General features: G+C 69.1%; 5 protein-coding genes across 5 annotated transcripts; 2 read left to right on the top strand and 3 right to left on the bottom strand.

Moving 5' to 3' along the window:
• Positions 1-109: 109 nt before the first annotated feature.
• RHOBADRAFT_11494 (uncharacterized protein) lies at positions 110-2916 on the bottom strand (the record flags this gene model as incomplete). Its single annotated transcript, XM_018412049.1, has 11 exons — positions 110-289; positions 474-599; positions 738-866; positions 1017-1221; positions 1296-1544; positions 1629-1928; positions 2041-2165; positions 2248-2322; positions 2398-2460; positions 2554-2742; positions 2839-2916. The coding sequence occupies 11 exons, from the start codon at positions 2914-2916 to the stop codon at positions 110-112; spliced, it is 1719 nt and encodes a 572-aa protein (XP_018273911.1).
• Positions 2917-3342: 426 nt separating this feature from the next.
• On the top strand, positions 3343-8956 carry RHOBADRAFT_34071 (uncharacterized protein). The gene is made up of 9 exons (XM_018413168.1): positions 3343-3490; positions 3584-3663; positions 3821-4177; positions 4251-4826; positions 4956-5081; positions 5176-5472; positions 5544-5876; positions 5989-7945; positions 8125-8956. Exons 3-9 carry the CDS (start codon positions 3875-3877, stop codon positions 8709-8711), a joined length of 4179 nt encoding a protein of 1392 aa, XP_018273912.1. The 5' UTR covers positions 3343-3490; positions 3584-3663; positions 3821-3874; the 3' UTR covers positions 8712-8956.
• A 128-nt stretch (positions 8957-9084) lies between these two features.
• RHOBADRAFT_51664 (uncharacterized protein) lies at positions 9085-10900 on the bottom strand (the record flags this gene model as incomplete). Its single annotated transcript, XM_018415951.1, has 2 exons — positions 9085-10469; positions 10542-10900. Coding segments are annotated over 2 exons (1742 nt in total), but the record flags the coding sequence as incomplete, so codon positions are not given.
• A 984-nt stretch (positions 10901-11884) lies between these two features.
• RHOBADRAFT_51665 (uncharacterized protein) lies at positions 11885-12825 on the bottom strand (the record flags this gene model as incomplete). The annotated part of the gene is made up of 3 exons (XM_018415952.1): positions 11885-11952; positions 12018-12524; positions 12673-12825. 2 exons carry the CDS (start codon positions 12823-12825, stop codon positions 12081-12083), a joined length of 597 nt encoding a protein of 198 aa, XP_018273914.1. The 3' UTR covers positions 11885-11952; positions 12018-12080.
• A 2018-nt stretch (positions 12826-14843) lies between these two features.
• RHOBADRAFT_34076 (uncharacterized protein) lies at positions 14844-16390 on the top strand (the record flags this gene model as incomplete). Its single annotated transcript, XM_018413169.1, has 7 exons — positions 14844-15055; positions 15125-15245; positions 15329-15429; positions 15517-15718; positions 15791-15941; positions 16008-16163; positions 16285-16390. The coding sequence occupies 7 exons, from the start codon at positions 14844-14846 to the stop codon at positions 16302-16304; spliced, it is 963 nt and encodes a 320-aa protein (XP_018273915.1). The 3' UTR covers positions 16305-16390.
• Between the last annotated feature and the right edge of the window lie 4003 nt (positions 16391-20393).

Genomic DNA, 20393 nt, shown 5'->3' on the forward strand with positions numbered 1-20393 from the left:
GCGAGTCGCAGAGAGAACTGATTGCGTGCGGCCAAGAGTGAGTACAACAAAGGATCCCGATCCTCCTCCCTCTCTCCCGCCTCGCGTCGTCACGCCTTCCTCGAGCGGCTCACCGTCCTCCCGCACCACCCATCATGCCCTTGAGCATGTCGGCCATGCCGCCCATGCCTCCCATGCCGCCCATGCCGCCCATGCCGCCCATGCCGCCCATGCCGCCCATCATCTGCTGCATCTGCTGCAGCGCGCCCGGGTTCGAGAGCATGTCGCGCGCGCCCGGCGGGAGCATGTTCTGCGCGCACGAGAGAGAGAGAGGGACGAGGGGAGAGGGGCGAGGAGAGGCGAGGCGCGAGGAGAGGAGGAGGGCGAGTGAGGGTTGGTTGAGAGGGGGAGGGTCCGAGCGGCGTCAGTGCTGCGTCTCTCGGGCTCGCTCACGAGCCGCCGCAGGACAGAGAAAGAGAGAGAGGGGGGCGCACCTGCATGGCGCGCATCTGCGACGGCGACAGCTTGGACAGGTCGGGCATGCCACCCGGTCCGAGCGGCGGCATGCCCGCCGGCATTCCGCCGCCGGCGCCTGGCCGTCCTGCGCCGCGCTGCGCGAGCTTGCCCATCCTGCGCGCGGAGAGACGAGTCAGTCATGGTCGGTGGCAGGCGCACGTGGCAGGCCAGGGGAGGAGAGCGAGAGGAAGGGTGGGAGGCGGGGATGGGAGGGAGAAACACAGAGAGAGGGAGCGCCCGACGCACATGCCGTTCTTGCCGCCCATGCGCTTGGCCATCTTGGAAAACATCTGGTGCTGCGCGAGGAGCTGCTCGACCTCCTCGACGCTCGTGCCGCTGCCCCTCGCGACGCGCAGCACGCGCGCGTTGGGCTCGCGCCCGCCGAGCGGGTCGACGTCGGCGCTCGCACCCGCGCCGTCGTCGTCGTCCGAGTCGTCCGAGTCGGGCGCGCCCTTGGCGGGCGACGTTGCGGCGACGGCCTTGCCCTTTCCTGCGGCGGCGCCGGCGCCAGCGACGGCGACCTTGCCCTTGCCCTTGCCCTTGTCGGCCTTGGGCGCCTTTGGCGGGTCGCGGAAGACGCTCCCGTCCGAGTCGAGCTCGGCCGTCGTCATCGAGTCAAAGATGAAGGCGATGCGCTTCATGCGCTTGGACGCCTCGGCCTCGGTGTCGCCGCCCATGAGGCCGCTCATGCCCGGGATCATCGACGTCAGGTTCGACAGTGGGCCCCTGCGAGCGTGTGTGTGCGAGTCAGTGTCACTGTGGGCGAGGAAGGGGGAGGAAAGAGGAAAGAGGGGACGGACATGTTCATGATGGTCTGCATCTGCTCCTTGAGGTCGCGCACGGTGAATTCGCCCTTCTCGAGCTTCTTCATCATGTTCTCCTGGCGCTCCGGGTTGGCCATGGCCATCTCCTGGGCGCGCTCGACGAGCCCCTGCATGTCGCCCATGCCGAGCATCTTGCTGATGAAGGGGCGCGGCGCGAACTTTTCGAGGTCGTGCAGGTGCTCGCCCGTGCCGATGAAGATGATGGGCGTGTGGGTCGCGGCGACACTGCAGGCGGCGAGAAGATCGTGTCAGTCGAGGACCCCCATGAAGGAGAGGAGAGGAGGAGGGAGAAAAGGGGATCGAGCGCACGCAGAGATGGCTCCTCCTCCCTTTGCGTGGCCGTCGAGCTTGGTGACGATGATGGCGCCAAAGTTGCTCGCCTCCTTGAACGCCTCACTCTGCGCCTCGGCGGCCTGGCCAATGGCGCCGTCGAGGACGAGGACCGTCATGTCGGGCTCGACGGCGTCCTGGATCTGGCACATCTCGTCAAACAGCTCCGACTCTTGGCGGTGCCGCCCGGACGTGTCGACAATGATGACGTCGAACCGCTCGGCGCGGAACTTGTTGACGCCCTGGAGCGAGATCGAGACCGGGTCCGTCTCGGTGTACCTGCGAGGCGAGGAGCACGAGGGGCGACGCGAGGCGAGGAGGCACAGGGCAAACAGTCAGTACACGGGCAACGAGCGCAGAGGCGCGAGAAGAAGAGGAGGCCTCGACGCACGAGCCAAAGAAGGGGACCTTGGCGCGCGTCGCGTTCTGCTTGAGCTGGTCGAACGCTCCGGCGCGGAACGTGTCGGCACACACGAGGGCAACCTTGAGGCCCCGGCGCTGGTAGTGGGTCGCGAGCTGTGCGGGTTTGGTAGGAGAGAGTGTCAGAGTCGGTAGAGAGGGAAGGAGGGAGGGGCGGGGAGGGAAGGGGCGAGCGCACCTTGGTACAGGTGGTCGTCTTGCCCGCCCCTTGAAGGCCGACCATCATGATGACCTGCGTCTTGCCCTTGACCGGCTGCGCGCGAGCGAGAGAGGTCAGGTCTCGAGGGTTCCGAGAGTGGTCGAGGGTGGGCGAGCGCGAGGGACGTACGTTGAAGGCTGGCGGTGCGTCGTCGCCTGGGTCGACGAGTGCGACGAGCTCGTCAAAGATGGCCTGCGTTCAGAGGGAGCAGGGTGAGCGTCGAGTGCGTCGTTTCGAGAGAGAGAGAGGGAGGGAGGGTGGGGGGAAGGGGGCACGGGGGCGCACCTTGTGGATGAGCTGCTTGGCCTTGTTGCCGGCCATGGCGTCGTGATCGGTGCCCTGCTTGTGCTGGATCTCCTCGAGCTGGGGGAGGACCTGGCGCTTTACGCGCTCGCGGGTGCGCTTGACGAGGAGGACGTTGACGTCTGATTCGAGGAGGGCCGAGCAGACCGTCTTGAGGACGGCATCGAGGGCCTGTGGGTGTGCGAGTCGGGCATCAGGGTGTGTCGCTGTGGCCGAGAGCGAGAGTAGCGACGAGGAGAGGGAGGAGAGGGAGAAGGGGGGGCGCACCTGCTCGTCGATGGTGGACGAAGCCGATACGGACTGGAGGGCCGAGTTTAGCCTGCGTCCCAAGTCTTGGAGGACCATGGCAGTGCTCTGTAGCTGTGAGGGACAAGAGCGAGGACGAGGTTGCCCCGCGTCGCCCTCGTCCTCATCTCTCCCTCTCGCTCCTCACCGGCTCCCGCTCCAGAGGCACTGCTGCCTCTCCAGCCTCACTCTGCCATGAGTGCAGTCGCCTCTCCAACCGACGACAACCCGCCCCACCGCGACGACGAGGCCATGGAGGTCGACCAGGACCAGGCCGACCAGGAGGGCCCTCAACAGGGCGACGACGACGACGATGACGACGACGAGGGCATCGACCTGCGCCCAGGTGCCGCTTCTCCGGGCGACAGCTCCGAGGAGGAGGCCACCGACTCGGAGGAGGAACGCGAAATCCGCAAGGGTCCGTCCCACTCTCTCTCTCTCCCCCACGCAGCCCCAGCCCCATACTGACACGCTCCTGCACCGACAGGCTTCATCGTCGACGAGGACGAGTCGGCACGCCGTCGCCGCCGCAAGCACAAGGAGCGCCGCAAGCACCGCGACGCCCGAGACCCAGACGCAGACGCAGACGGCGACGACACCAAGAGCAGGAAACGCCGCAAGGGCTCCGACGATGGTTCGTCCTCACTCTCATCCGCCTCATCTCTCGACGAGAGCGCAACCTGACCCTGTCCCGCACCTGCCCGCAGAAGACGCAGCGCTCGACGAGGACGACCTCGAGCTCCTCCAGGAGAACATGGGCATCCGGCTCACGAAGCCCAAGGGCGTACGTCCTCGACTCCCCCTCTCGTGCCCCACTACGACCGACGGAACTGACTCTCTCGCCTCGTCCCGCCAGAACAAGCTCCGCCGCTTGCGCCGTGCCGGTCCCGCCTCGGGCTCGGACGACGACTCGCCCGCCGGGCGTCGCTCCGGTCGCGGCCACGACGACGGCGGCGACCTGCAGGACATCTTTGCCGACGACGACGACCGCGCCGGCGACGATGGCGGCCTCGAGGGCATGTTCGGCGCCGACGAGATGGCGGGCTTCATCGAGGACGACACGGACGACTCGCGGTCCGAGGCCGGCGACTCGGACGAGGACGACGAGGCGCGTCGTCAGCGCAAGCGCGACGCCAAGCGGCGCGAGAAGGGCGAGCGCAAGAAGCGCCGCGGCGCCGGCCTCGGCATGGGTCGCGTCGAGGGCATCACGCAGGAGGCGTGGCAGGAGGTCGCAGAGGTGTTTGGCAACGGGCAGGACTACGCGTGGGCCATGGAGGACGACGACGAGGACGACAAGGACGGCAAGAAAGAGCTCAAGGACGTGCGTCCCCTCTCTCCCCCTCTCGACGTCGCCGCGCCCAGGCTCACTCGCCCTACCGCCCGCCCGACCGCAGATCTTTGAGCCGAGCGAGATCGCGTCGCGCATGCTCACGGCCGAGGACGACAAGATCCGCCGCCTCGACGTGCCCGAGCGCCTCCAGGTCGCGTCGGCCGGCCTGCCCGCGTTCTCGTTCGACGACGACGCCAACCTCGTGCCGCTCATCCCCGAGGCCGAGATCCCGACCGCGGCACGGTGGATGTCGGAGCGCCTCGGGCGCGACATCAACGAGGCGTACCTCCTCCAGGACGCGGCGACGGGCCTCCTCCCGCCGCTCCACAACGAGTTCCTGACGGCCGTCGAGAGCGTGCTCCGGTTCCTCAACGTCGACCTCCTCGAGCCGCCGCACATCTGGCACCACCGCGCCGACTACCTGTTCCACGCCCCGACCGGCGCGACGCCGCACGCGCTCCTGCACGAGGACCACCTGTGGCGCCTGTCGGCCCTCAGCATCAAGTACCGCGCGTTCCTCGCGCGCCGCACCGAGCTCGTCGCGCTCGTCGACCGCCTCGGGTGCGGCCACGACGCGCACGTCGCCGAGCTCGTCGACCAGGCCCAGACGGTCGAGGACGTCATGGACGCGCTCGCGTGGGTCGCCCTCATGTTTGGCGAGGGCACGGCGGCGGGCCTCGCGCAGCGCGCCAAGAAGGAGGAGGAGGACGAGGACAGGGCGAGGAGGGCGCTCGAGGAGGGCGGCGACGCGGCGGCGGCGGCGGGCGAGGACGCCGAGGCTCGTGCGCAGCGCGAGAGGGAGAACGACGAGGCGGCGGCCAAGCGGCAGAAGCGCGCCGCGAGGGAGAGCGAATACGAGCTCGCCAAGAAGAGCGTCGTCAAGCGTCTCGCAGAGGTGCGTCCTCTTCTCTCGTTGTCGTTGTCGTCGTCGCTCAAGGCGCCCGAGCCTGACCTTTCCTCCTCCCCTCTGTCTCTCTGTCCCGCCGCAGCTCACCAACATCTCGGTCGCCGAGTTCGCGCTCGACGTCTCGTCGGGCACCAAGACGCACTTTGTCGACGACCCGGCGCAGACGCCCTCGCTCCTCGCCAACGAGTTTGTCGTCGAGCCCCAGTTCGCGACGCCGCAGCGTGCTCTCGCCGGCGCCCGCACCATCCTCGTCACCGAGCTCGGGACCGAGCCCATCCTGCGCCGCGAGGCGAGGCGGTACGTGCGCGACTTTGGCGTCGTCAACGTTGCCGCGACCAAGGCCGGCGAGCAAAAGATCGACGCCCTCAACCCGTTCTACGTCCGTCCCTTTCTCTCTCTCTCTCCCACACCCTGGGTGCGTCAAACTGACTCTGTGCGTCGCCCGGACAGACGTTCAAGTACATCAAGAACAAGCCGCTCAAGGAGTACCTGCGCTCGCCGCAATGGGCCCAGATCCTCGCCGCCGAGGCGGAAGGGCTCGTCACGGCGTCGATCGACCTCCCCGAGTCGGCGTACCACCGCCTCGTCGCGTCGCTCGGCAAAATGTACCTGTCGGACTACGCGTCGGCGCTCGCCGAGGAGTGGAACGACCTCCGCAAGGGCATCCTCGAGGAGGCCGTCGCCAACGTGCTCGTGCCTCAGGCCGCAGCATGGGCTCGCAACATGCTCAAGGAGGAGTGCGAGGACTATGTCGGCGACCTCTGCAAGCGCAAGCTCGAGTCGGTGCGTCCCTCGTTCTCTTTCCCTCCCCCTCCCTTTCTTCCTGTGCCTCGCTCGTCTCCCCCTCTCTCCTGTGACGCCGAGAGCAGTGTCACTGACGGTCGGCCACTTGCAGCGTATCGACGTCGCGCCCTGGTGCCGCGCCGACTCGACGATGCAGCCCGGCGACACGCCCTCGGTCCTCGCCCTCTCGAACGGCCGCGGCGACCCTCGGCGCGACTCGATCATCGGCGTCTTCTTCGACGGCGACGGCCACTTCCGCGAGCACTTTACGCTCGACCGCCTCATCGACATGGACGACGCACAGCGCGACTCGTTCGCCGAGTTCCTCAAACGTCGTCGCCCGCAAGTCGTCGTCGTCGGCGGCTACAGCCCGGCCGCCGTCCAGCTCCTCGAGGACTTTCGCCGGTTCGGCGGCGAGGTGGCGCGCGAGATCGTCGAGGCCGGCGACGCCGATGACGACGAGGCCGACCAAGGGCTCCCGTACGAGCAGGCCCAGGAGCGCAAGAGCCACCGCGCCGCGTTCGAGTCGACGTTCGTGTTCGACGACGTCGCGCGCATCTACCAGCACTCGCAGCGCGCGGCGCAGGAGTTCACCGAGCTGAGCACGCTCGGCAAGTACTGCGTCGGCCTCGCGCGGTACGCGCAGAGCCCGCTCAACGAGTACGCCGCGCTCGGCGCCGACCTGTCGGCGCTCACGTACGACCCGAACCAGAAGTACGTCGCCAAGGACAAGGTGTCGCTCGCGCTCGAGCGCGCCCTCGTCGAGGTGACGAACCGCGTCGGCGTCGACCTCAACAAGGCCGTGCGCAACCCGTACTACGCCCACTTGCTCCAGTACGTGTCGGGCCTCGGCATGCGCAAGGCCGACGCGCTCGTCAAGAAGATCGCGTCGACCCAGAACGGCACGCTCGCCAACCGCCAAGGGCTCATCACGCACGGCGGGTTCGGCAAGCAGGTCTTCCTCAACGCGTCGGGCTTCCTCCGCATCCGCCAGGACGACCTCGCGGCCGACCTCGCTCGTGACGAGGACGACGGCCAAGACGCTCCCGACGTCCTCGACGACACGCGCATCCACCCCGAGGACTACGACGTCGCGCGCAAGATGGCGGCCGACGCCATGGAGTACGACGAGGAGGACCTCGAGGGCGCCTCGCCGTCCAAGGCCGTCGCCGACCTGCTCGAGGACGACGTGCGCAAGCTCAACGAGCTCGCGCTCGACGAGTTCGCCGAGGAGCTGTCCAAGGTCCTCCAGCAGCCCAAGCGGCTCACGCTGTACAAGATCCGCGAGGAGCTCCAGAACCCGTTCGGCGAGAAGCGCCACCAGTTCATCGCGCCGACGGCCGAGGAGCGCTTCACCATGTTGACGGGCGAGACGCGCAAGACGCTCGACGGCGGCCTCATCATCCCTGTGCGCGTCCTCCGGGTCTCGCCCGAGGAGGCCGTCATGGTCAAGCTCGACTGCGGCATCACGGGCCACATCGCCGCCGAGCTGCGCACCGACGGCGCCATGCACACCAAGCTGCGCCCGGGCCAGACGCTCCAGGCCATGGTCATGGAGGTCAAGTACGACGTCCTCAACGTCGAGCTGTCGACGCAAGAGTCGCTCATCGAGCACGGCGACCGCGACCGTCGCGTCGTCAAGCCCGACACGTGGTTCGACCACGAGCGCCAGGCGGCCGAGGCGCGCGTTGTCCAGAACTCGCAGCAGCGCCAGACGGGCGGCAAGGTCAAGCGCGTCATCCACCACCCCAACTTTCACGACGTGTCGGCCGGCGCCGCCGAGCAGCTCCTCGCGAGCATGCAGCGCGGCGACTGCGTCATCCGCCCCTCGAGCCGCGAGGACCACATCGCCGTCACGTGGAAGGTCGACGAGGGCATCTACCAGCACCTCGCCGTCCACGAGCTCAACAAGCCCAACGAGTTCTCGCTCGGGACCCAGCTGCGCGTGTCGGACAAGCACCGGTACTCGGACCTCGACGAGCTCATCGACGCCCACGTCAAGCAGATGGCGCGCAAGGTGTCGGAGCTCGCTGCGCACGACCGCTTCAAGGGCTCCAAGGACCACCTCAGTGCGTCCTCCGCTCTCTCTCTCTCTCTCTTTCTGTCGCCGAGGGCCCGCACTGACCTCGTCTTGCCTCCCTCTCTCGCTCTCTCGCGCTCTCTCTCTCTCTCTCTCTCTCTCTCCCTCTCTCCCTCTCTCCCTCTCTCCCTCTCTCCCTCTCTTCCTCTCTCGCTCTCTCCCTCGCAGACTCGTACCTCCGCAACTGGACGCAGGCCAACCCGGGTCGGTCGATCTACGCGTTCGGGTGGGACGACGACCGTCGCAAGGCCGGCCAGGTCGTGCTCGGGTTCCGCGCCAACGAGAAGAGCGACATCCACTACTGGCCCGTCCTCGTCGTGCCCGAGGGCTACATGCTCCGAGGCGACGTCCACGGGGACGTCCAGTCGCTCGTCAACGCGTTCAAGATCGCCTACGCCGCGTCCATGTCGGGAGGAGCGGGCCGTGCGCCAGCAGTCGGCGCCGGCGGCGCAACGGGTCGGTACGCCGCTCCCGGCGGCAACACGCCCAACCTCCTGTACGGCACGGGCGGCGGGCGCACCCCGGCCTACGCCGGCGCCGGCGGGCGGACCCCGGCGGGCCTGTACGGCGCCGGTGGCGCCGGGAGCGGCAGGACGCCCAACCCGTACGGCATGCAGCAGCCGCCACCAGGCGTCGTCGCCGCCATGGGCGGGCGCACGCCCAACCCGGCGTACGGCGGCGGGCGCACGCCGAACCCGTACGGCGGGCCGCCGCCGCCGGTGTACGGCTACGGCGGCGGGTACGGCCAGCCGTGAGGGTCGCCGTCGAGCTGCTCGAGGCGTTCCTTCTCGATACCCCCTTCCTCCCCTCGCGCACCCTCTTCTCTCGCCTTCCCTCGCACGTTCTCCCTCCCTCCCTCGTACCCTCGAAGCATAAAAGGAGGCCGACCCGGCTTGTTGCGTAGCAGTTCCTCTCTCTCGTCGTGCGTCTCCTCCTCCCTCCTCTCTCCCTTTGTGTCCCTCGTCGCCGTCGTTCCTCTGCATTGTACACGTACCTCGAGCGACATGTGCGAGCGAGACTCTCGTGCGAGGAAAGCCGGTCTGTCGCCTGGTCGTAGCTGCACGAGGCTCGAGCGCTCGCTCTCGCCCTCGCTCTCTCTCTCTTCTCTCTTGCTCTCCTGCTCGTTCGCGGTCAAGGATGAATACGTTGCTCCATGCGAGATATGAGAGCTGTACAACAAAGTGGCCCGCTCGTGCGCGGGCGCCCGCATCTACCTCGCCCTGAGAGTCGCGAGGCTGATTTTCCTCATGCGCGAGGCCTTGCCGCCCTCCCTCCCAGACTTGAGCGACGCCGCCGCCGGGACCGAGCTCGCCGCCTGGACGTACTGCTGCTGCTGCTGGGGCGGGGCCGCACCGGCGCGACGAGCGTGCGACGGCGCGACCGTGGGCGGCGGCGCGAGGGCCTCGAGCTCGCTCGCAAAGTCCTCCCACGAGATGAGGCCGCCGTGGTCCCTCTCGGCGTCCGAGTCGTCGTCGTGCGGCGCCTGCGCACCGAGAGCGACGCGTCGCCTCGACGCAGGCAGGTCGGCCTCGAGCTCGCGCTCGAGGGCCTGAGCGTGCTCGTGCTCGTCGAGCTCTCGCGGCGCGCCTGCCGCGAACCGGCGCCCTTTGCCGGTCGAGAGCGCTGCGGCGCCGGCGGGGAGCGGCGGACCCGAGCCGCGGCGCGACGACGAGGCCGTGTCGGTGTCCGAGGGCGCGGTCGATGACGTGGCGACGCTCCACCTGAACGAGTTGGCCTCGAACGACGACGCGGCCGACGACGACGTCGTCGAGTAGTGCGAGTCGCGCGAGAGCGTGCTGCGCATGGCGTGCGAGCGCGCCGACGACGAGGACGGGTTCGCCGGGCTCGAGGCCGGGGTCGACACGAACGAGGCGAGCGACGACGTGTTGGAGCAGGTCGACTGGCGCGCGAACGACGAAAAGGTGCGGTTCGAGCGGATCGAGGGCGCCGGCGAGCCGTGCTCGGACGAGGCCGAGAAGTGGGCGGCCGGCAGGGGCGGGAGAGGAGGTGCGTCGGCCGCGCTCGGGCGCCGGGTCGCCATGCTGCGCATCGACGTGCTCGACTTCTTGCGCTCCATCGTCGGGAACGGCGCGACACGGCGGTGCGGGAACACGTCGTGCGCGGCCGTTGCCGTCGCGCCGCTCGTCGCCGAGTGCGCCGAGCGCGCCGACTGGTCCGTCGCGGTGCGGTGCAGCTCGAGGTTCTGCGCCGTCACCTGCGGCGGGCGAGGGAACGCGCGCTCGGTCGGGAAGATGTCGGTGCGGAGCGTGCGCAGGCTGACGGCCGACTTGGCCGCGCGCAGCTGGGACCGGGCGGGACGAACGGGCGGTGCGGCCGTCTCGATCGGCGGGAGGGTGCCGTCGTGCGAGTAGGCCTCGAGGATGGCGTCGATGTCGAGGTCGGCGAGGTCCGTCTTGGTGAACGAGATGCGGCGCGAGCGGCGAGGGTGGGAAGGTCGCAGGGTCGAGGTCGATGAAGAGGCGACGACGGCGCGGGCGACCATGCGAGAGGACCTGGAGGGACACTCGAGGGGTCAGTGACTGCTCGTCGACACGGTCGCGGACAAGAGAGAGATAGGGGCGTACGAGGGACCTGCGGTTGCGCTCGTTGGCTCGCGGGCGAACGGGGCCGAGCGGGTCGGCTTGAGCTTGAGGGGCGATGTGCGGTCGCCGAGCTTGCTCACCTCGTCCTCGAGCTGGTCGAGCAGGTCGCGGCAGCGCTGCTCGTCGTCGGACGTGGTCGACGCGGTCCACAGGCTCGTCTGCGACGACGAGGCCTCGGCGGCGAGGTGGCCGCACGACGAGTACGGCGACGCGTGCGCGTCGACCCAGTGTTGCGAGGTCATGGACGACGTGCTGGACGCGGGCGAGACGGTCCAAGGTGAGGGCGACGAGGCAAAGTCGGCCGGGTCGAAGAACGGGTACGAGGTCGAGGCGGCGAGCATGGCGAGGGGGAGGAAAGGGAGGGAGCGCGGTCCGGCCTGCTGCTCTGTGTCGGTGATGCACGCGTGTGCGAGTCGGGTCGTCGAGGCTTGGGGCGAGGTGTCGGAAGGCGAGAGGGAGGAGAGGCGACGACGGGCGGGCGGGGCGAAAGGTTGAGGAGCGCGCAACGGGTTGGCTGGCTAGCGCGTTCCGACACGAGGCACCTGGAGCCGGGTCGGTAGACGGCGTCCGGCGAAGGAGGCGAGGTGCAACGGCTCGGCGTGCGTGGGTCGAGCGGCGAGGACGAGGAGAGTCCGGCGGAGACGGCGGGCGGGGTGGGCGACGGGGCGAGAGGTGTGTGCGGTGCGGCAAGCTGCTCAGCTCTTTCGAGGGCGGCACAGTGGTGCAACAACGAGCGAGGCGAGCGAGCTGTGCGCCGGCCGTTGAGCGACTCGGCCGTTTGTGCGGGGTCAAGCATCGCGCGATCCGCCTCGCGTCGCGTCTCGACCCTCGCTCACACTCCTTCTCGAGTCGTTGCGCGCCGCAGCGACCGTGCACCTCTCTCTCTCCAGAGTGCAAAGCTGTCCGGCCGCACCTCGATCGCGCCTCGAGAGAGCGATGCGCGAGCGGGGAGTGATCGCTTACGTTTGATTACAAACCGGGCGGAAGGTCGAATACGAACCCGCGCAAAGGGCTCCAGCGCGTCCACCGCAAGCTGCCGAGCTCGAAGCACGGACAGCGACGGATGGCTCTCCTGCAGGCGAGCAACAGTCGAACACAGCTCGCGGTCCGCCTCCTCTCGCACGTTGAGAATCTGCTGCGGCGTGATCCGGTGCCCGAGCGCTGTGACGGCACCTCGTGCTCGTCGCCGGACCGTGTGCTCGGTGACGAGGACCTCGTTGACCGCTCGACGAGGCGATGCACTCTTCTCGCAACGAGCCGGCGAAGAAGAAGCGGTGGGCAAGAAGAGCCGGTTGTCGAGAACTCTCTCTCGGCGCGCACGAACGGGTCGGTATCGACGGCATCGGGTTGCACAGGCACAGAGAGAAGAGGCAAGAGTGCAAGAGTGTACATTCTGCGGTTGACGAGAGAGGTCAAAGCATGTCGAGGGAGAGGAGAGGAAGAGAGAGGAGGACGCACTGAGGCAAGCGGAAGAGAAAGCGGACCTCGACGACGACAGACGGCACGCCGCACCGGCACAGCTCACTCCATGTCTCCCTCCGACTCGGCGTAGCCCTCGCCGTCGCCCTCCTCATCGTCGTCGCCCGCATCGTCGCCCTCGCCGCCGACGACAAGGCCCGGCAGGGCGCTCGCGCTCGCTGCAGCCGCACTGGCCTTTGCGCCGCCGCCGCGCTTCTGCGCGCGCTTGCCAATCGAGCGCTGGTGCTCGCGGTACTTGGCGAGGTAGATCTTCATGACTTCGGCGTACATCTCGAACCCGAGCGTCGACATGGCGAACAAGATGTCCTCGCCGTTGATCGTCTTGCGCTTCTCGACCGCGCACCGCTCGGCCGCCTCGGACGTGATGAAGCTGATGAACTCGGACGTGCACTCCTGCACGCACTCCTTGGCGTCCTTCGACACCTTGGTCGTCTCGGGGAGGCACTTCTTCATGATGCGCCCGACGTTGGCGATCGGGAGGTAGCGCTGTCGGATGAACGTCGAGTGGTCGTTCGAGGGGATAGGTGGGCAGGCGAGATGCGGCGGTGCGAGAGGGGAGAGAGGGAGAAAGCGAGGTCAGCTCCGACGACCGAGCCGAGGAGGAGGAGGGGAAGAGGGGAGAGAGGGGACGCACGTCCTGCTCCTTGTACATCTCGACCTCGTGCTCCTCGATCTTCTTCTGCTCGACGATCCTCAGGCCGCGCGGCTGCTCGTCGCCCGCCTCAGGGACGACAGCGAGGGCCGCAGGTCGGAGGGGCGGCAGCTGCCCCTGGGCGTCCTGCTCCATCGCTGTGCGAGTGACGTGGGCCGTGGCAGGTGCTGATGAGGTCGGGGGTGCAGCGGCGTGCGCTCGTGGAGCTGGGCGAGAGGTGAGCGCTGTGGGGGAATGCGCGAGCTGATGAAGCCGGGTGGTTGGTCGAGGTTGCCGCGTCGTCGCTCGCTCAGGGTGCTCGGCCGGCAGCTTGAGTCGGTGTACGACAGCTATCTGAGCAGCGTGCGCCTGTCTACAAGCTCTCTCGAGAGGCGCGAGTGCTCCTCGCCTCGAGCCGCGAGCGAGCGACCTCGCGCCGCTCTCTCCCCCTGTCCTCGGCTACAGCGCGGCGTCTGTCGACCTTGACCGCTGCCTGCTGCTCTCGTGCACCCCCTGCGCTGTACGCGACCGCCTCTCGATGCGGGCGGGGCCCGAGCCAACGTGCTTCTTCTCGCGCGAGCTTCCCTCTGAGACGGCGCTAAGTTACTCAAAGATCAGGCTCGCTCGCCGACGCGGTGCAGCTCAGGAGCGCGTTGTGCTTCTCCTCCTCGTCCGACCCCTCGACTGCTGCCCGAGCGCCGCCTCCGCCGAGCAGCGCACGCACCCTGCGCCCATCCGCGCTCACGCCTTCACCCGCCTTCGTCTCCCTCTCGCCTCCATTCACCTCGCTCTCTCCTCGACCGGGCCGGACCCGAAGAGCACTGCGCTCTCTGCCGAGCAGCGCCTCTCGCACGCCGCATCCTGTCGCACGCGCTGGTCGCCTGCGCCCCCGCCCCTCGCCGTCCTTCCACCTCCCACGCCCCGACTCGCACCGCACCCATGGCCGTCGCACCCGCGCAGGCCGCCGCGCGCATGAGCTGGACGCACACCAGCCTCGCCGAGCTCGCCATCGAGGACATGCTCGAGGCGTGGGACTGGGCAGGGCAAGCCGGCTTCGTCCCGCACCACGACGAGCCGGCTGTCGGCGCGGCGGCGACGACGGCACCCAGGTCGCGGTTGCCGCGCACCTCGTCCCTCATGCAGCTTGCAGTCGGGCCTGGCGCGGTCGCGCAGCCGGGCCAGAGGGACGCGCGCTCGCGAGCGCCCTCGTCCTCCTCCTCCAACGCCTCGCCGGTCGAGGCGCTCGACCCGGGCTTCGACTCGTTCCACCGCGCACCCACACCCTCGGGCATGCCCGCACTGCCCCCATCCTCGCCACCGCCCCACCACGAGCTGCCGACAAGCACGAGCAGCGACCTCGTCTCGCTCGACGACATCTTTGGCGCGGCGACAGGTCGCTCGTCGCCCTTTCCGACCCTCTCGTCTACGACCCACCTCCCTACTTCCGCACCTCCACGACCGTCGGGCCTGCTCAAAAACGTGCGCGCTCTCGCCGAGCGCCTCGACGCCAACCTCCCTCCCGCACCCGTCCTCGCCGCCTCGCTCCCTCTCCGTCGCACGTCCACCCTCCCGCACCACGACCTCGTCCTTCCGTCGCTCCGAGCAGCGCCTCGATCGCGAGCGGGTCGACCGGCTCGGACTCGTTCTCGGGCGGGTCGGGCTCGAGCACGTCGACAGCGCGCGCCGAGAACCGGCCGCTCGCCATGTACCCGCGGCCGCCGCCTGCGCCGAGGGGCGCGCAGCAGTACCCGCGGCCGCCGCCGTCGCCGAAGGAGAAGAAGGGGCGCAAGGCGGTGCAGGGCGGGGCAGCGAGAGGGCTCGGCGAGGAGGACGAGGAGGGACCGGCGTCGGCGGCGAGGAAAGAGGGCGCGAAAGGCTGGAGAAGCGGGCTTTCGGTGCGTGGAGGGTCATCGCTGAGATAGCGCAAGCAGGCTGCAGTACCGAGTGACCTCCCGCAACCTGGTTCCGCGAGCGAGAGTTGAGCGGGAAAGTCGGAACGAGGAGGAAAACGCCGCGGCCTCGCCTCGCCATCGAGCGGGGGGCTGTGGGCGACGCTCGAGCTTCAGGGCCGACTGCAGTCTCAGTCAAGAGCACGCTGCAGGAAGAGCGAGAGCGAGAGAGGAGGAGCGAACCTGCCGAGCGGGGGAGACCCTCTCGACCTTTTCCCACCCACGATGCAGCTCTCGACGCTGCTGCTCGCGCTGCTGCCAGCACTCGCAGCTGCGAGCCCGACCCTCGACAAGTACCGCGCCCTGTCCAAGAAGAGCGGTGGGCTCCTGTCGCTGTCGACGCAGCAGTTCGACGAGTTGACGGGCCCGCAGCGCGACTACTCGCTCACGGTGGTCCTGACGGCGCTCGGGGCACAGTACAAGTGTCAGCCATGCCAGTGCGTCCTCTCTCCTCCCAGCCTACAGGCGGGAGGCGGCCCACTGACTCTCATCTCCTCCTCTCGCAGGCTCCTCCAGCCCGAGTACACGGCGCTCGCCAAGCAGTGGAACAGCGCGCGCAAGGGTGACGGCGAGGACCACTTTTTCGCCTACGTCGACTTTGCCAACGGGCCCGAGGTGTTCCAGCGAGTGCGTCTCCCCACCTCCTCCTCCTCCTCCTTCTCGCGCGAGCGGAAGCAGAGCTGACCGGCTGGCCCTCACCGCCTTCGCAGCTCGGCCTCCAGACTGCGCCGACGTTCCAGCTGTACATGCCGACCGAGGGCCCGCGCAAGACGAGCAAGTTGGGCGCGGACGCCATCGACTTTGGCCGGACGTGCGTCCACGCTCCCCTCGTCTCCCACGGTCCAGCAGCATCAGCGCGCACGTGCTCGAGACTGACCCGATGTTGACCTGGCCGCAGTGGCTTCAAGGCCGAGTCGATCGCGTCGCACCTGCGCACCAACGCCCGGCTGCCCTCGCTCGAGTACCGCCGCCCGGTCGATAAGGCCAAGGTCGTCAAGACGGGCGTGTACCTCGTCGGCGGCATCATCGCGGCGTGGAAGCTGTGGCCCGTCCTCGGCCTCATCCTCACGCGTCGCTACATCTGGTCGGCCCTCAGCCTCGTTCGTCCACCTTTGCCCTCTCTTTCACTACCGCCGAGGACTGGTCCTGACGCAGCCCGCTTCCTCCAACAGTTGATCATCCTCTTCATGACGTCGGGCTACATGTGGACCCAGATCCGCCACCCGCTGTACGTCCAGGCCGGCCGGGACGGCCAGGTGACCTACATCGCGAGCGGGTACCAGAGCCAGCTCGGCGCCGAGGTGCACATCGTCAGCGCTCTCTGTGCGTCCCCTCTCACTACCCGACGACGCTCGTGGCCCTTGTACTGACCTCCCTCGTCGTACGCAGACGGCGTCCTCGGCTTCTCGGTCTACGCGCTCGCGTTCCTCGTCCCGAAACTCGAGGACGCGACGCGCCAGCGCCTCGCCATCTACGTCTGGACCGGCGTCTTCTTCGTCATGGCCGGCGTCCTCATGAACGTCTTCCAGATGAAGCAGCCTGGGTGTGCGTCCGGATTTCGGCCTCTCGTCTTTCCTCGCTCCTCGGCGTCGCTGCGGGCGACCGCGGGAGGCCATTCTCCCCTCATGCGCAGCGTACTCACGACTCGTCTGTCTCACGCGCGCAGACCCATTCCGCATCTTCTGAGCGAGCTAGACCGCCGTGCGAGCGTAGAAAGGACCGCTCGCGTGCGAGCGAATCGGAAACGAGGTCTGCCGAGCTGTTCTTGGTGTACAGCGTGCGAGAACGAGCGACTCGAGAGCGTGAGCTTCTAGACAGGAAAGACTGCGAGCGCGTGAGAGCCGTTGCGTCGTGCGGAGGCGAGGGGGGGCCGGGACGAGGAGGCGGCTTGCTCCATCCACGCGCTCTGTCACCGGCTGACGAGCAGAGCAGCTCGACACCTCGACAAGCCTGCATCAGCTCTCTTGACGAGCGCATCGACCCGGCAGCAGCCGAGCAGAGCTCGTCGTCGCCTCTCAACCGCCCCCCGACCACGGCACGCACCGCCTCGACGCCATCGCCTCGCCTCGGCTGCCGGTCCAGCCCGACTACGAGCACAGCACTCGTCTATACCTGTGCGCCTCGCCCAGCCGATCGCGCCAGCCGCTCGTCCCGGACGAGTCGTGCTCTCGCCCCGGTGGGGAGGGTTCCGCCGCGACCAGCGCTGCCACCGCATCGAGCGTTGCGCTAGTGCACACCGTCGACCCAGTGAGCTCTCCCCGTTCTCCAAGTGTCCTGCCGAGCGGTCCCGAGGGCGACGAGGCGCCGCCTCTTCTGCCCAGCGAGCTGGCCTCGGGGCGACGACACGCCCCGTCGCCAGGTGCCAGCCGCACCCAGGACGCGCCAACAGACCCGTCATGGACTGCTACTGACCCTCCCGTGTGCGCCCACAGAGTGTCGCCCTCTAGCGCCATGTCGTCCTCTCGACCCTCGCCCCGATCCGCCAACCTCGCCCTTCGTCCGCCAGCCCGTGTCGACTCGAACCCGCCCAGCCCGTCCATCTCGACGTCGGCCAGTGCCGCACGCTTCCACGCCGCCTACGCCTCGCTCCCGTCGACCTCGCGCCACGCGAGCCAGACGTCCATCTCGTCCATCACGAGCGACTCGTCGGCCGGCGGCCTCCTCGGCACCGCAGACGCGACGCCGTCGCCCTCGAGCAGTCGAGCGTTCGAGGCGCTGCAGCGCGAGCTCGGTGGGCCCGACACCGCTCGGGCCGCCAACGAGGACGCCGCGAGCGCGAGCAGGGCGGCGTTCTCTCCCCCGAACGGCGGCCGAGACGGCGGTCGCGACGGCGCGCGGCTGTACGACGAGCCGGAGCAGCTCGACACGCTTCGAGAAGCGCCGAGCGCGAGGAGCGGCGAGGACTCGGCGCCGTACCGCGCGAGGGCAAACGGCTCGGGCCACGACGCCGGGAGCGGGCCGTCGAGCCTCGACAGCAGCACCGGGTCGCTCCTGCCAGGTGGAACCGCGCCCGACTCGTACAGCCAGCGAGGGCGGGACCGCCGGCCAGGCGAGCGCATCTTCCCCGCGCCGCTCCTCCTCAAGTCGGATCGGAGCTACTCGTCCGGCGGCGGCGGCGCCGCACCGGCGATGAACAGCCCGTTCTTCCCGCCAACGGCGCCGCTCTCGGTCCCTCGTCGACCGTCGACGTCGGCTGGGACGAGCCTCGGTTTGTCGGGGCCCTCGTCGTCGTCGAACGCCGCTCGCGAGTGGGTGCGGCGAGATGGCCTCATGAACCCGCCGTCGGCACCGAGCGAGGCGTCGTCGCGCTCGGCGCTCCCGTACCAGCGTCACCGACAGCAGCAGTCGTCGACGTCGTCCCTGTCGCACGGCTCGTACTTGCCGTACAACAACTCGTTCTCGTACGAGCCTCGTCAGACGGCCGCGTCGGCGTTCGCCTCGTCGTCGTCCGACGCCGCGCCGCCTTCCGCTTCGAGCAGCGCCCGCAACCCGACACCTCCATCGACTGGCCTGTCGGCCTCGACCAGCTCGACCCTGTCGCCCGTCGCCGCCGAACCCCCCATCTCGGCCCAAGCCCTCCTCCTCGACGTCCTCTCCCTTCGCTCGGCCGCCTCGCCCATGTCGCTCTCGCAGTCGCAAGGCCCCCTCTCGCGGTCGACGACGCCCCTACTCGCCGCCGCCGGGCATCAGCGTATTCGCTCGACCGGCTCGACTGGGTCCGCCGAGCGGAGCCGTCCTCGTCGACCTCGTCCCGTCCGGCCGACGACCGCGCCGCCGCACGCCCCGGCCCTGTCGCGCCCTACCGCTCCGGCAGCGGGCCCAAGCTCGACACGGTCGACCTGAGCCACAAGCGCATCGCCGACCTGCCGCTCGAGGTCATCAACGAGCTGCGCGACGAGGTCGAGAAGCTCGCGCTCGGGTACAACCTCATCAAGGACCTGCCTGCGCACTTTGTCCAGCTCGGGACCCGCCTCAAGTACCTCAACATCCGCGTCAACCTGCTCACGACGTTCCCGGCCGTGGTGCGTCTCGCGCCCGCTCTCCCTCTCTCCCTCTGCGCCGTACTGATATGTTCCCGGCCCGCAGCTGTGCGACATGCCCTCGATCGAGATCCTCGACATCAGCCGCAACAAGATCCGCAAGCTGCCGCAGAACCCGGGCACGCTCCTCACCCTCAAGGTGCGCTCGGCCCGCCTCTCTCCCCCTCCTGGGCCTCTCACTGACCTCACCTCTGTCCCCTCGCAGGTCTTCTCGATCGCCAAGAACCGCATCAAGCGCCTGCCTGTCTGGTTCGCCTCGATGTCGCACCTCAAGGTGCTCAAGCTCGACCACAACCCGCTCGAGTGGCCGACCAAGGACGTGACGACCTTCGCCGGCTCGACGTCGGGCCAGCCGATGAGCAAGCAGGAGGAGGCCGACGAGATGCAGCGGTGGCTGCCGGCGCTCATGCGGTGGATGCGGGAGAACCAGGAGCGCGAGGTCGAGCGGGAGAAGGAGCGTGAGAGGGAACGCGAGCGGGAGAAGCGGCGGAGGCCCAGTCTGGCGGTCGCGAGGTGCGCCTCCTGCTCTCCTTCTTTCTGCCCGTACGTCCTCAACTGACTCTTCCGTGCCCATGCAGCGAGGACGAGCGCCAAGTGTCGTCAGACGCACGGCCCTCGGGCATGACCCGCACCGAGAGCGGCCGCCTGCAGACGTCGCCGCGCATCCCGTCCAACGGCCCTCGCCCACGAGCACCTCCTGTACCCTCTGTCGACCCCGCCGCAATCCCCGACTCGCTCGACGCCGACTCGTCCATCCGCCACAGCCGCAACGCCTCGCACTCGACGACGCAGACGCTCGCGCCCGCACCACGACCCGGCCTGCGCACCAAGAAGTCGCTCCCCGACTTGCGCTTGAGCCACGCCGACATCCTCGCCGAGCGGCGCACGGGCACGACGCTCGGCGAGGACGAGCCGTCGCAGCCGGACCTGCCCTCGCTCGACGGCCCTTTGCGTCGGTTCCGCGAGGAGCGAGTGGCGGGTCCTGCGCGTTCCGCGACGGACCGAGGGCTGCTCCCGCCACCGCAGGAGGAGGGCGGGGCGACGCGCATGGGCCGGTCCGCGAGCGCGCGCCTCGACATCTCGCCGTCGGGCCTCGTCGGTCGAGACGGTCTCGCGCGCCCGTCGCTCCAGGCCCGAGCGCCCTCGTTCGGCGCCACGTCGACGATGCAGCGCGTCGACGAGGCGGGCGACCTCGAGCGGAACAGCGGCGCCTACTTCCGCCGCCTCTCGATGCTGCCCGAGTCGACCATCGCCAAGACGGTCCCGGCCGCCCTCTTGCGCTTCGCCGAGGCGATCCGCGGCATCCTGTTCGCCTTGTCGCAGGTCCACTCGGCGCTGCGGCAGTTCGTCGTGTTCGCCGCCCAGGACCGCCTCCCCGCACCTGTCGCGCGCCTCATGGGCTCGGCCGACTCGTCGATGAGCACTCTCATCAACGCGCTCGACCGGTTCGACTCGCTCTCGCGGCGAGGGACGCCGTCGATGGCTATCGTGCGCGACGTCTTTGTCGCCTGCCGCGACAGCGTCGCGACCTTCGGCGCGCTCGTGACGGCCCTGCAGCCGCAGCTCGCCGTCCTGACGGCGTCGGCCGACGTGCGCTACTCGCGCACGCTCGTGCTCATGCTGTATGGGTCCGTCGGCGAGATCGCGAGCTCGTGGCAGTCGGTGGCGCCGCTCCTCGCCGACCTGGACGACCCGTCGGTCGCGACCCTCGTCCTCCAGCCGCCCACGCCCTCGG

This window comes from Rhodotorula graminis, assembly GCF_001329695.1.
Source record: "Rhodotorula graminis WP1 unplaced genomic scaffold RHOBAscaffold_2, whole genome shotgun sequence".
Classification (NCBI taxonomy): domain Eukaryota; kingdom Fungi; phylum Basidiomycota; class Microbotryomycetes; order Sporidiobolales; family Sporidiobolaceae; genus Rhodotorula; species Rhodotorula graminis.